The following is a 16,025-nucleotide window of genomic DNA, read 5'->3' on the forward strand; positions in this document are numbered from 1 at the left end:
ATTTTTTTTTAATATAATTTTTATGGATCAAACTGAAAATAAGGTAAACTTTAGGGATTAATAATCATAATTTAAACCAAAAAAAGTCATGGGATGACATGCAAACAATTTAATATATGTTTGAAAATCAAGTGTTAGGATGACATTTAGCTGTTGGACTAACACCTCAATGAAATAATTATAGGATTTAATCAATTATGTATCCATTCACCTAAACATGACAAAAGCAAGACTTTATGCTCCTCTTTCTCATATATTTGTATCTTTCAATTGCTTTCATGTTTATTCTTCTTCCTATTAATTTGTTGATTCATTTTCAAAAGATTTTAAAATATTTCTGCCTACTAACATTTTAAGGCAAGTGTTGCTTTTCAAAATATAATAAACTTATTTTGTATGAAGAAGAGGATTTATGGTCACAATTACTTATATAAAGTGAATTAGGATTATTATTCTCTCTCATCCACATCCTAATTTCTAAATTTGTAGACTCATATTCATTAATTGCAAAATATTTTTATTTTAAGTTCAATAGGTGGAGATGAGAATTCTAAAAACCTAGAACTTTTGACTGAAGATACAATATTTTAACCAGTTAAATTGCTATTTATGTTGGCAAATTACATACTAGTTTTATTAAATACAACAATAATATAAAATATATATCACAAACCCACAAAATTTCACCCCAATTGATTTTCATTCTCCTTCCCATTCTTAATCCCATTAAGCAATACAAGTTCTCTTTTAATTTATGGTAGGTTTGGATTGACTTTCTAAGAAAGTACAATAAATATATATATATATACATATATAAACACTTAAAAAGTCATAATTCAAACAGACCCTTAATAAACAAGTTTTCGTAAACACAACGTAAATAAAATATATCTAAACCCACAAAATTTCATCTCAATTGATTTTCATTCCCGTCCCATTAAACGATACCGAATACTCTCCCAATTGCTTAAGATCCATCTGAAGAAGCCCTGATAGAAGAGTTATTTACTATTTCAATGTGAAAGTGACTGTGAGAGGGAGGGGGGGAGAGATAAAGAAAGGATAAAGTCATGTGATAGACAATAAGAAGCATAGACAGAAGACAACACAGGGTTTGTGCCTGAAGTTTGTTAGATACAGAAATAAATGTGGAAAAGCCTCACCACAGACAAAGCATTCAAACAACCAAGACTTGACATTCTTCATTGTCTTCTTACGTTTGTTAGATAACGTTAAACCTTACAAAAACAAACAGTTGAGAGACATTTCCAAATGAATAATCATAATCTCTATTCCCTCTCATAAAAACAAAACAATAATACAAAACAAAAACACATTCACATCTAACTTTCCTCCACTCACAAACTCAACCAATTTTCTTCTCCAATTACTCATCACTCATCTAAATGGACTCGTTCTATACATAAATAGAAATTTCAACCTTAGCCTTCAACCAACAAGCATAAAGGCAGAACAAATCACTTTCATTCCAGGTCCTCCTGGCCCTGCCATACACAGCATTAATCTACTTTCAATAGCATTTAATAGGAAAAAGAACATAAAGAACATAAAGAACAAGTTGGTTCTAACCAAACAGTGTGTTAAGCTAAGTGAATGGATGAGTCAGCTTAATTTGGGAGGTGGATGACAAATATTCATAACATTTGTTTAAAGATCAATGGGAGGGATTCATAGAGAAAACCACTAATTCTAGAATTAGACAGAAGAATAACACAAGTAGGAAAACTTGAAATTCCATCCCAATTCACCAAATTTGTCAACTGATTTTTAACAACCATATTTAGCTTTATAATTGTAATAACACAAGTCTCGGAGTCGTGCCTGCTTTCTTCTTCTTCTTTTTTTACTTTTTCTTTGTTTACCTTCCCTGCAACTATCTCCAACTTTCAGATCCTAAATTCAAACCCTTGCTCTCTTGTTACTGCAACTTGGACACTTGTATTGCTTGATATGCTCCGCCTTTGCAGGTGTAATCTTCACACATTTTCCATGGAACCATCTTTCACACACATCACAACAAATCCAGAATTCGTCATTGCCGTAGTTGTCCCCACAAGCCCCACATGTTGCACCCTGTTCATCATCTTCTTCTTCCTCCTCGTCATCCCCGCTATCTTCATCCTCTTTTGGTGGTGGAGACATTTTCACTCCCTTGCTATGGGACTCCAATTGCCGGGACTGCTATAAGACAGCAAGAACAGCAAGAGGTTGCAGCAAAACAATAGAAGAACTTTGCTGAATTAATCATGAATTTCAGAAATTGCTTACCATCTTTCCACTCGACTTGCTTTTACTGCCATTGTTATGTGTGGCAGACTGTTCTTTCGACTGCTTACCATTTCCAGTCACAACTTCAAATACACTTGGGAGATCGTTGATCATCTGGAATAGCCTCTTCCTGAAATGTTCAATTTCAATGTGAGTCGTGTCTGTCTCATACCATGGCCAAAACATATTATTGGCATTCATCTTTTTTTTTTAAAAAAATAGGGAACAGAATCATTTCTTCGATAAATGAAATTACAAAATGATAACGTCATCCCAAATAAATGAAGTTATATTCAGAACCAATGACTACATTTCCTCCATTAACGGAGGAACTGCTGGATATTTACCATATTTCCTAAATACACCCACGCACATGCACTTCATTCACCACAGTATCCCCATGTGATGAATGGGATCGATCTGTTTTTAAGTATCCCCGTGCGGTGATTTACTATCCCAGAAGACATTGAACAGAAATGCAACTAAATCATAAATGGCTTATTATGCTACTTAAGCAGGACTATAGTAGATCAAGGAGTAATCCAAACAAATAAGACATGGCAAAAGTGAGGTCTAAATCATAACATGCTCAAAGACACCACAATAATCCTGCTTCCGGATATCCGTAAGAACATGGGACTAATGTGCCTACAAGTTATAACTCCACTCTCAAATTATTCCTGCCAAGGAATAAGGCATGCAGAAATAAATTCATGAATAAAAACTGCCATAATTTGAGAACCAACAGGTTCAAGCAATGAAAACAAGAAAGGTCAAAATTATCCATAGGGCTTCTTTCACTCAGCTATTGCCTATTAGCCTGAACAAGAGGGGAAAATGATTTTGACTGTACCACCACATAAAATAAAATAAAATAAAAATAAATAAATAAGTAAACCTTCAGGTTCATTAGGAAATTACAAAATTTTCCTCTTTCTCAACACTTGCAGTCTAAGAAGAGAGGTGCACAGTACAAAAGGATACCAGACCTTATCGTGTAATTCCATTTCCTTCTTGTAGCACCATTCAGATCTTCTTAAAAAGAAAGGAAAAAGGAAAAGGGAAAAAAAAGGTAGATGCTCGCCAAGGAATAGCTTAAACTTGACTTATTAAGAATCCATTGAAGAAAGCTAAACATTTTAAATGGACTAAAACTGAAAACAATAAAATAAGTTAATATTTCGACAGATAGGTAATTTTCCAAAGTATATGGACACAGACATGGTGACAAATTACTTGTGAAAATACAAGATGGACACTAAAAAGACATGTATGTTTAAAGAGTTTACATTTTTATATTATGAGGGGAAAAAATCCTGAACATATACATTTCAATGATTCTCAAGCTAGAATTGATTTCAGTTCAAGCTATTTTCATAAGAGATACAACGTAATAGGAAACTCAAGAATGAATTGAATATGCCACGCTCACCTTTATAGATAAATTATTAACTATTGATAACTAATGGTTTGTCATGTGTAATTCACATCTTAATATGTACTTACAGTAAGTGACAAAATTGAACAGTACAGCAGAGTCTACAAGGGTGTAAAGGTTTTCTGAAGAAAATAATAATAAAAGACAAGAAAAAAGGACTATAAGTTGACTCATTGTTAAAAATATCCATACTTACTAACTATTTGTGAGATAGATTTTTGCCAGATAGTAAAGCTTTCTTTCTAAGAGGAAAATCCTAGAACCTATATGTATATATATAATTGCCAAAACTTGAGGATCACTTAAAGTTATCTCCATATTTTCAATTCTAAAACTAAGTAAATTCCCATCTTAGTCCTGAAGAGCCAAGGATAATAGAGGATTTGAGGTCAAAGAAATAATGATCCAAACCATTCAAACCACAATTTGACTTGAAACAATGGAAAACGAAAAAAAGGAATATATTCAACTTGAAACAAAGTTCACACTCAAGTCTGAAGTAATTCTCTTATGCAAATATCTATTGACTGCTAGATCTTGTGAAGTAGCACGCTTTTGGTAATTTTGTAAGAGCTTTCTTTGATACAAATGTAAAAACAAATGTTTCAAATTTAAAGCCAAAATTAAATCCCCCCTCCCCCCAAAACATGAACACAGTCCTAAAGTAAATGAATAAATAACGGAGTAACTTAGCATACAAAATTTTTCAAGCCTAACGAGTATAAAGTGTTGTTCAAGCCCCTCTACTACACTTGTTTTTTTCCTTCATATTTTTCTAAATATCTTCAAACACAACATGCTAGAACAACTACTAAACCTCATTCCCTATCTCCATTCACAATAATTTTTCAAATTATTATCACTATATGAAAAGGAGGAAGAGGTATATTGTGAAGCAGATCTAAATTCATTTATTTTCCAATCATACATCAATGATAATGCATAGAATCAAATTATAAAAAATGGAAAAACAGTAGTATTAAAGCTGAAAATGTCATAGGCACCAAAAAGTACAGTTGGAGTTGCATACCTTTCAGTCTTCCCAAACCCAAAACGAGCACCAAAATAAAATGCAACAGCAAGCAACCATGAGTCACTGTGAACTGCAACCAGGGATAACCAGTCTTTCTCCTGCATCCCATCCCTTGCAAAGTTTATACCTAATGCTGGTTCCGGGAGCTCAGGAGGCACCTCCTCAACAGGCAAGTTAACTTCCCACGTTTCATTTGGAAGTCCATAGAGACACAGGTTCTCCTTCTCTATAAGTATGACAAGAATTGTCTCAGATACTTTCTTAAACTCAAGAACATTTGTATTACTCTGTCAGAAACTATCAGCTAGAAAGCACCAAGAGTAATTTAAAAAAAATTGTGACATATATGACAAGGCATTCCTAGTTCAGCCCCTATACATGTAATCAAGGACAACATAACCAACCAACAAGGTTCCTAGTTCAGTCCCTCCGCAACACGCCAGTCAAGGTTCCTAGTTCAAAAAATCAATATTGAAGGACCACTTTCAACTGCCCGCCCAAGTCATATAGAGTGAAATAATCTCATTGGGTGAAAAAGTAGAAGTTGCACATATCATGATTTGAAATTTTAAAATATTAGACAACAACTTTGCATAACAAATCAAGTTAAGGTTGATGCAGTATTCCACTCCTAAATACTAATATAAAACCCTACAGGTTTTGAGAGAATCAAAATCTGGTATTTCGTTCACTAAAGAGATAATATATACAACTACAAGTGACAAGGGTACCTAAGTAAGAGAGTAAAAACACCATAAAGGGAAGTCGTTAATGAGCCCCAAAGGCTTCATATTTGGGTCTTTATCTCAATGGTAAACCCAACACGACATCCTTTGGGGCTCCCACTGTTAAAAAGGTGGAAAATGCTGATTTACTGTGGCCATTCCCATATTTCAAAGAGAAATCATTATACTTTTATTGAAGCTACATTATCCAACCTCCCCATATATTACTTGTCCCTTTTCCCCATCTCCTCCAAGGTATCAGCTTTGATTGAAAGATTGTATCGTAATTTTCTTTAGAAGGGCAGAAAGGATAAGTCCAGTCATCACCTCCTTGGATGGGACAAAGTGAAGCTTCCAATACAAGAAGGTGGATCAGGGATTATTGGCCATAGACAAAAGAATAAATCCCTCTCGGCCAAGTAGATTTGCGTTATCAATCTGCAAAATCAGCACTAAAGTGGAAAGTTATCTCATCAAAGTATGGCTTCTCTCCCATTGATTTTAAACTGTTAAGGGCCCATGGAGTACATGGACAAGCTTAAAGAAGTTGTTTTCAGCCGCATCTCTTATAATGCTGGAAAGGGGGATAAGACACTTTTTTTTTTTTTTTTTCATTTTTTATGAGAAACATATGAATGATTTCATTGATGGGATGAAATTACAAAAGGGCACAGCCGTATGAGAGGTTACATAATACTACACCACTGTGTAATAAGAGAAGCAAGATTGTAATCATGAAAGTGTTTGGTCAATTTACACCAAGTGGACAAAGTATACAACAGGTAATCGAACAAGTGGATGAAGTCAGAAAAGGGGATAATAAGACATGGTTTTTGCTTGATGTTTGGTTGGGGAAAACAACCCTCAAAGATGATTTTCCCTCCTTATTTTTCATCTCTCTTAAAAATAAGCATCCATTGGTGACTTGTGGAATATCAAACTTGCTTCATGGAAACTTTGACAAAGAAGAAGTCTCGCCAAAATTGAAATAGGTGAATGGGCAAGGCTCTCCAATACCTTCAATCACTTTAGGCCCACTGAGAATGAAGATTATTGGATTTGGCCTCATGGACTCTAGAAAAGAAAGGTTTTATTCACAACCAAATCCCTCTCTTTTTTGCAACAACTAGAATCTATCGGGAAAGAAAAACTTTATCAAGCCACATGGGATGGAAAGTTTCCTTAAAAAATCAAATTCTTTTTATGGGAATTAAGTCATTCATGCTTAAACACCCACAATTGGTTGCAGAGAAGATTTCCAACGATCAACTTATCTCCAAATTGTTATATTATGTGCAAGAGCACCCCAGAATCCTTTCCACCTTTTCAGCCCATGTGCTGCAAGACAAGATCTTCCTAGGAATTCAGTGTTTCATCCTTTAGCTGGATTTTGGCTCTCCCAAATGACATTTGGACCCTCCTCTCTACTGTGCTCATTGTCCATCCTTTCAAGAGGGAGAAAAGATGCCATAGCTTAACTTGATTCAGCCTTTCTTAAGGACTCTGGTTGAAGAGGAACTCTAGTTTCCCCAACAAACAGCAAGCTTTTGAGGCTTTCATCTCCTCTACTACTTATCCATCTCTTGGTGTAAATTGACCACCCTTTTTGTAATTACAGCTTAACCTCATTGATTACCCATTCGAATAATTTTCTGTAAACACACCGATCAGCTCCCTTTAGCTTGTTTCCTATCAAAAAACCCTTGAGGAAACAGGGAGAGAGAGAGAGAGAAAGATAGAGAGAGAGAGAGAGAGAGAAAGAATTCCAATACAATAACACCCAACGTGCACACTTCGCCCAACTCAGTCATTGGAATAGTGGTTAAAATAGTGTATATCAACATCCAGAATGTGACCAAGTGAACATAATTAAAATCTAAAAGAGCTAGTGTAAAGCAATGACAATATCAAAAACCAACCAAACAGAAGGACATATATGGAATATTTTTCACTCTCCAACCTCCTATTTATGACCTTCAAAATTTGTGACCATGAGTTGCCCCCCCGACCACCCGATTTGCTTGTTACTGAATATACACTAATATCAAATTTATCCAGTGAGTCGAAGCATTTATCATGTTATGTCCAGACGCACATATATCTCCAGTTCTACCACGTCCCCCCGGTCCCTAAATTTTTTCAATAAACTGAATTTAGACTTTCAAATAAAAAGAAAACATCGTGGTTACAACCCACGCAAAGGTGAAATCTCATTCCGGATAGACTTGCGACACCACCACCACACCGCCACCCCCACCCCCACCCCCAGTTTTATTTTTCGATTTAGAGAGCTGGGGAGCGACCAACAACTTGAGAAAAACATATAAAGCCAATTCAGCAGCAAAGCTTATGGATAAGACTGTTTCATGAAGACACCCCTATCATAATTCATCCGAGGGAAGAAGAGAATTTAGACCCATTGAAAAAACAGAATTCGAGACCAAAAACATACGGAAGAACTAAAAACAGCGACCAGCGACCAATAAATTCGAATATTTCAGATATCAACAGGTATCGCGAGAACCAAAAAAGAAAAAGAAAACCCACCAGGATCGCACTGCTGGTAAAACTTCTCGACATCTGCAAAAAAAAAAAAAAACACTCAAAAAGAAAAAACAAAAGGATTAAAGTGCAGGAATTCGTACAGAAACAACTGCACAGTCAACCTACATCTAACAGGAACAACACAAGCATAGTAAGAACAACTGTACAGAGAAAAAAATAGCGGAAGCAGGAAGAAGAAAAAAGATGAAGAATAGACCAGTGGTGAGGGCTTTGATCAAGCCGGCACGCCTGCCCTTGAAGTCGCCGTAGACCTCCTCCACTGTACGGGGTATTGGGTGCGGCATTCCCTCCATAATCTCACAAAAATGAGCCGCCCAGTGAGAGGATTAGGGATTTCAGTATGAATTTGAATAGTGAAACTGCAAAATTTGTGGAGAGGAAGGGATGAAATTAAGCTATGTAAGGAGTAGTTGAAGCAAAGAAGAAGAAGAAAATTGAACGGACACTTTTAGGGTTTGTTGGTTTTTCAATGTAATGACTTCGAGAAAAGAGAGAGAGAAGGGAGAGAGAGAATGTCAGTTTATTTTCAATTTACTGACGGATACAATACAACCGGTTGAAATTTGATGGCTAATGTTTTTTGTTTTTTTATTTATTTTTCTTATTATTATTATTATAGAATTATAAATTTTTTTAAAAGAAAAAGAGAGAGAGACAGGCTAATTCTTTGCTATTTGGTACAGCATTAAAATATTTCAAATATTCCTTTTTCAGTTTTATTTTAAAATACTCTCTTTTTAGTACATAAATTACCTAAGCTCACTTTTGTCCTTTAAAAATATTCCTTGCTTCAACTTAGATTGATGGAGCTCGTTCAAAAAGCTCGATGATTTGAAAAATTCATTAACTTGAGTTTATCAATTTATTTAGATTGGATTAAATTCAAATGAATGAAAATTTATTAGTTGAATTCACCTGAACTAAACTAGCTCAACAAACTTATTATCGATTTTAAATTTTATATTTTTTAGTTACGATAATTTATATACATGTATATTTATTTTAGTTTTACTTTATTTTATAATTTTTATATATAATTTATTCTCTAAGAACTTTTTTATTTTACAACATGCGAGGAGATTGAATCTCATACCTTGAAGTTGATTATACAAGATCATATCAATTGAGTTATGTTCATATTGGCTACAAATAACTTGTTCAGTAATTTATAAAGAAAATTGGAATTGATTGGTTAGTCTAATTAAATGTATGAAAATAATTAAATAACTTCTTTACATTCAACGTTTTACTTCTTTTTAGAAAAAAAATACGATTTAAATAAATGGTCGTAGAAACTTGAACCGAACCAAACTAAACCAAAAATTCATGGTAGGTTGAGTTCATTATTTAATAAGGATCATTTAGGTTAAGAAACTCACCACTCAAAGAATTGAATTGGGTTTAAGAAGTGCTTCAATACAACCCCTAAATACCCCTAGTTTTATATTTTTTTTCTAGTACAACAATTGCACGAAAGAAAGTTATGTCAATTAAGTTTACTTTGGCCAAACATTCCTATTTTATTTACTAAGAATTGGACAAAACCAATAGAAGTTACTATTTTGCTATTTTATCCAGCTCGTTCGGAGTACGTCGAGACTCCTTCTCTAAGAAGGGTGATAATTTATCATGGTTGGGTACGAAAGGACCGGCCATCATCTTCATTTCTCCAACTTGGACATGGTAAGTCATTTGTGGGGCCTTCGAGTTAACTGGACGGTTTGATGATGACTTTCCGTTTTGAAATGTAGTCACTTGTAAGGGAAGTTACGGATTCCTTTGGGTCTTAGGTCTCGAATTCCATGAACATAAACTCCCTTGTACTTTTTCCAGTGTTACGGTCGTTGTTTATAATAAAAAATAGAAAACATATGCACGCGTACGTACGCGCACACACAGTTAAACCAAATAGAATAACTTTTTTTGAAAAAAAAAAACTTTGTTTAAATGGGCAATTTTCAATATAATTTATTTTTAATGAACAAATATTATATATCTCTATTTTCAATATAGCCTTGTCTTTAATGGTTACTAGACTGCAAATTCCTTGGACATAAGTCAGCTCCTCTGTGCAACACCGTCGTTAAATAAATGTGGAGTACTCCAAAAGTGGAACTCAGAACGTATTTATAATTACAAACTTTTATCAAATTGCAACAAACGATATCCATTAAAAGGTATACTAGGTTTTATGTTTAAGATCATAAGTAAAAATGAGTAAGTGAATAAATATGCAATGATATAAGGGTATATTTGGACACTTGGAATGAGATTGGTTTGCAATGGAATGGGCTTACAAGCCCATGTGTTTGTTGGCTTGTAATCCAACCCGGTTTGTAATCCAAACTCTTTCCCATTTCTTATTGGATGTATCATTCCAATTCCCACAATTTTGAAATCAATCCCCAGTTTCACGTCCTCTAGCATTAATCACTCTCTCTCTCTTTCCTCATCAGTCTTCTCTTCTCATAATGACTCGTTTTCTTCAAATCTTCTTCCCCTTTCATCTTATCCTCTCTGAAACCTTAATCTACACGTGTGTTTTCACCATGAATGTCGTTCGATCTACTTCCCTCTTCTGTGAAACCCTAATCTATGGAACCCTTACACAAAGGGAAGGTAGAAGTTCTCCCTTATCGCTCTGACGACCAAAATTCATATCTTTTGCCATCGTGAAGAGCTTGGTAGGAGGAGATCTTATGATGGATAGGAGTTTGGTAGGGGAAGGCTTCTTTCCGAGAAGTTAGTTCCTTACTCTTGAGGGTGATGATGATGGTTATTTTTTCATCTATGTAATTTTCGATCCCCATTTTCATTACTTTTGATTTGGTTTTCATTCTCTTACTTCATATATGATTTTATTTTGGTTTAAATATTTTCGAGCTATTGTGTTTTAGTATCTAACCTGATTTGAGTTTGGTTTAAAATTATTTGTACTGCCTTTATGTTTGCAAGTTTACCTTCTTTAATTTATGTTCTTATTCTTACTTCATTTTGTGACCACGTAGATTGGAACGTTTGTGTCGAAGCATTATTCTCCTTTTAACGCGTAATAAATTTATACGATGCTTACTTTTTTGTTTGTTGAATATAATACTTTATTTTGTTTAATGTTATTTTGTACCTAACTCTTGCTTAGGTATGTTGTTTATGATTTCATTCTATTGTACTATACATTTTTTTATCAGTTATTTTACTTGTTTTTTAATAAATGAAAAATCTAGCATTACATGTTTTCCTTACTCAAATAAGTCATGCAATTTTTTTTCACTTTCTCGTGTTTGATGATTTTAAAAGAGTTATTATATGTAGATGAAAATAAAGAAGGTTTATCATGTTAAAAATATCTACATGTATCAATAGGGAAAAAGAAAGAAGTATTGTGAATTTGTGGAACACAACGGGAATACAAATATGGAGAAAATATAATATAATAATATATCTATATAATAATAATAAATATAATATAACTAAAATTATAAAATTGGATAATATGAAAATTAGTGAAATTTTGAAGTGGAATTCTCGCCAATGTATGTGTGATTTTAAGATCCACCAAATGCCACTATTTATAGGCAAAGTGGCAAGTAGGATGTGAACATACATGGGCACCAAGCATGAATAATTATAAGGCACATGGATAACATGAAGGGTGACACATGACTTTTGGGATACTAAGCAATGACCATCTATTTATTATTATAATATTCATAATACTCTCCTTAGATGCTCATATATATATGAAATATGTCTCGTTAAAGTCTTACTAGGAAAAATCCAATGGGAAAAGAACCCTAGTGAAGGGAAAATATTACATATTTCATAAAATATATACTCCTAAAAGAATACAAAAAATTTACTCCTCCTCAGAAAACATCACTTAAGATCTCTGAGTCGTCGCATTCCAATGTTATGCACCAATTTCTCAAAAGTTGCGGTTGGTAATTCCTTTGTAAATAAGTTTGCCAGGTTATCCTTCGAACAAATTCATTGCACAATAATGTCGCCATTTTCTTCAAGATCATGAGTGTAGAAAAGCTTCGGTGAAATAACTTTGTTCTATCTCCTTTAATATATCATCATTTGATTTGGGCTATGCAAGCTGTGTTGTTTTCGTATAATATTGTTGGAGGATTTTTATTATAAGACAAGTCACACGTTTCACGAATGTGTTGAGCCATTGACCTTAGCCATACACATTTTCGACTAGTCTCGTGAATTGCAAGAATTTCAGTATGATTTGAGGAAGTGGTTGTTATGGTATATTTCACCGATCACCATGATATAGCAGTTCCTCTACATGTGAACAGATAACTTGTTTGAGATATAGCTTTGTGTGGATCAAATAAATATCTAGAATCTGCATAACCAACTAGATCAAAATTTGATTTATTTGAATAAAACAAACCCATATCAATTGTTCCTCGGAGATAATGGAGTATATGCTTAATTCCGTTCTAATGTCTTTTTGTAGGAGAAAAATTATATCTAGCTAATAAATTTATTGAAAATGCAATATATGGTCTTGTATTATTAGCAAGATACATAAGTGCACCAATTGCACTAAGATATGGTACTTTAGGGCCAATAAGTTATTCATTATCATTACGAGGTCAAAGTATATATTTCTTTATATCCAATGAACAAACATCCATTGAAATATTCAATGGACGTGCTTTGTCTATATAAAATCTTTTCAAAACTTTTTTTTTGTATAAGTTGATTGATAAACAAATATCTTATTTGCTAAATGCTCAATTTGCAAGCCAAGGTAAAAAAAATTTTTTTGCGAATTCTTTTATCTAAAATTCTTTTTTAAGATATTCTATTGCCTTTGAAAGCTCTTCAAGAATTCCAATTATATTTAAATCATCAACATATACAGTTATAAATAATAGCAAATTCTGACTGTGATTTCTTTATAAAAACACATAGACATATTTGATTGTTGTAATATCCTTCTTTATCCACTCAGGCGATTATACCACATTCGTCCTGATTCTTTCAATCCTTATAATGATCTCCCTAACTTTATTGAATATAATACTCGAGAATTTGATTTATATGTTTAAGGTACCTTAAATCCTTATGGGATTCTTATATATATATCATTATCAATAGATCCATATAAAATATGTTGTGACTACATCCATAAGATGCATGTCCAAATCTTCATACACAGTAAGGCCAATTAAATATCTTAGTGTAATTGCATCCACCACCAGAGAATACATTTCCTCATTATCAATACTAGGTCTTTATGAAAAACTATGTGAGTCTTACTTTATATCTTGTGACCTCGTAATTTTCATTTCTTTTTCTTACAAATACCCATTTGTATCTCACAGATTTGACACCTTCTGGTGTTCGGACTACTGGTCAAAAAACCTTACATTATGAAAGTGAGTTTAATTCTGCCTCGATTGTTTTCTTCTACTGAAGCCAATTTTTTCTATGTCAACATTCTTCAACAGATTTTGATTCAGGATCCCCATTTTCAAATATAATATCAAGAACAACATTATACGCAAAAAAGTTGTCAATAACTACATTAGTTCGGTTCCATCTTTTTCCTATCATGACATAGTTTATTGAAATCTCATTATTATCTTTAGGTCTTTCACTTTCCTCGCTAGTCATATCAAGGATTTCTTCATGGGTATTTACATCCTTAACCAAGTCTTTTAGACTATTAATTATTTTTCGTTTTCGAGGATTTTTATCTTTGAAACCCACTAGTCTACCATGCTTCTGGGGTGTTCCAGACTCATTAATGACAATTTGCTGTGTTGGAATATCAATTTTCGATGGAACATTTGCAGTTGGTATATGTGATTTAGTTACTTTGTTTGCATCTATAAATGCATTTGGTAATTGATTTGCTATATTTTGAAATGAATTATCTTTTGAATTTCAATTTCACGTTGATCTGTTTGGGAATCTAAATGAGACAATAATGATGCATTGCATGTAATTTCTTTTTCCAACTTCTTAATTTCTCCCCTTAATGTTGAAAATTTTGTCTTATTAAAATGACAATCAACAAACCGTATAGTAAATACATCACCCCTTAAGGGTTCAAGATATTTAATAATTGATGGGGAAGTATATCCAACATATATTCCTAACCTTCTTTGAGAACCTATTTAGTACATTGTAGTGGAGCAATTGAAATATATATTGCACATCCAAAAATTCTCAGATGGAAAATAATTGGCTCATGGCCATAAGCTAATTATAATGGCGAGTACTTATGATAAGATACTGGTCTAATGTGTACAAGTGACGTTGTATGCAAAATAGCATGTCCCCATACAGATGGAGGAAGCTTAGCTCTCATAAGCAACGGTCTAGCAATTAACTACAAACGTTTTATGAATGATTCTGCTAAACCATTTTGTGTATGAACATGAGCTATGGGATATTCAACATTTATCCCAATTGACATATAATAACTATCAAAAGCTTGGGATGTAACCATCATTATCAAGATGAATGGTCTTGTATAATTAGGAAATTGTGCTCTTAACTTCATCATTTGAGCAAGTAATATTGCAAATGCAAGATTTCAACTTGATAATAAGCCCACGTGTGACCATCTACTAGATGTATTTATTAATACAATAAATATCTAAATGGTCCACTTGGTGGGTTAATGGTCCTCATATATCACCATTATTTTGTTCTAAAAATGCAGGTGATTCAGTCCCCCACTTTAGTTGTTGATGGTCTTATCAATTTGCCTTGAGAGCAGGTATCACATGATAATTCATTAGATTGAAGAATCTTCTAGTTCTTCAATGGGTGTCTATTTGAATTCTCAATAATTCTCCTCATCATTACAGATCCTGGATGACCCAATTGATCATGTCAAATTGTAGATATGTCTGGATTCATAAACTTCAGGTTCATTGTTGCATATGTTTCAATCACTCGTATATGAGTATAATATAATATAGAAGATAAAGTAGGCAACTCTTCCAATATACATTTTTCATTTGAGACAGTGAATATGATATATAGATATTCCACATTATTCTTACTATCAGTCTCAATATGATAACAATTGCAACATATATCTTTAAAACCTAGTAGATTTCTCTTTGATTGACTAGAGAACAATACACTGTCAATTATAAATTTTGTTCCTCTAAGAAAAATAATATTTACTTTTCCAAAGCCTTCAATCAGGTTTATAGAACCTGATATCGCAATGACTTTTGCTTCAGCATTGTCAATTTAGAAAAATATTTTCTACTTGTAAGTGTTGTATGTGTAGTTGTACTGTCTGCCAGACATAAATCTTCTTTACTCATTTTTTAGTCACCCAACATATGAAAATGATCCAGATTTCTTTATTAAAAGAAATTAATTACAATAAGAAAAACAACATTTGGAATATACAAAGGTTAACATCTACTAAGAGGGAAAAAAAATGGACATGAAAAAAAATAACATTAAGTCTAGATATTTTCAAAGTTAAATGAAACACTTGATGTTCCATCAATTCTGCCGATTTTCTCTTCAGGAGATTCAAAGAAGTCCGCCACATCCAAATTTGTCATATGAGATGGGTCAAATATGTCATTATTCCGGTATGCAAAATTTGCTTCCATGTTTTTCTCTTTTTCCTTTAGCGAGGCTTGATAGAGATCAACTAAGTGTTTTGACGTATGACAGGTACGTGACCAATGCCTAGTCATTCTGCATCGGAAGCATTTATTTTCAACACTTTTTGAATTCTTATCTTGTAGATCTTTTCCTTTGTGGTCATCATTTTGTGTGGTTCTTTTGAAATTTGAATGGTTAGAATGACCACCACTAAAATAATAATTATTTCTTCCTTTACCATGGTCATGACCTCAACCATGCCCTCGATCTCGGTCACGATTATTAAAATTCACAGTATTCACTTCAGGGAATGTTGTTGTTCCAGCTGGTCGAGATTCATGACTTTTCATCCACGATTTAAATT

At 33.3% G+C, this 16,025-nt stretch overlaps 1 protein-coding gene across 2 annotated transcripts; it reads right to left on the minus strand.

The window, feature by feature from the left end:
- Window positions 1–1,601: 1,601 nt before the first annotated feature.
- On the minus strand, window positions 1,602–8,622 carry AL6 (alfin-like 6). 2 transcript variants are annotated; one of them, XM_039048681.2, is made up of 5 exons: window positions 8,247–8,622; window positions 8,033–8,065; window positions 4,758–4,986; window positions 2,290–2,419; window positions 1,602–2,202 (listed from the first exon to the last, which is right to left on the minus strand). In XM_039048681.2, the coding sequence occupies exons 1-5, from the start codon at window positions 8,341–8,343 to the stop codon at window positions 1,921–1,923; spliced, it is 771 nt and encodes a 256-aa protein (XP_038904609.1). In that variant the 5' UTR covers window positions 8,344–8,622; the 3' UTR covers window positions 1,602–1,920. The 2 variants fall into 2 exon arrangements, with proteins under 2 accessions (XP_038904609.1, XP_038904611.1); XM_039048683.2 differs by having other exon boundaries at window positions 1,602–2,199; window positions 8,247–8,612.
- Window positions 8,623–16,025: the final 7,403 nt, after the last annotated feature.

This window comes from Benincasa hispida, chromosome 11 (genome assembly GCF_027475165.1).
Source record: "Benincasa hispida cultivar pf3 chromosome 11, pf3_genome.v1.1, whole genome shotgun sequence".
In the NCBI taxonomy this organism is placed as follows: Eukaryota; Viridiplantae; Streptophyta; class Magnoliopsida; order Cucurbitales; family Cucurbitaceae; genus Benincasa; species Benincasa hispida.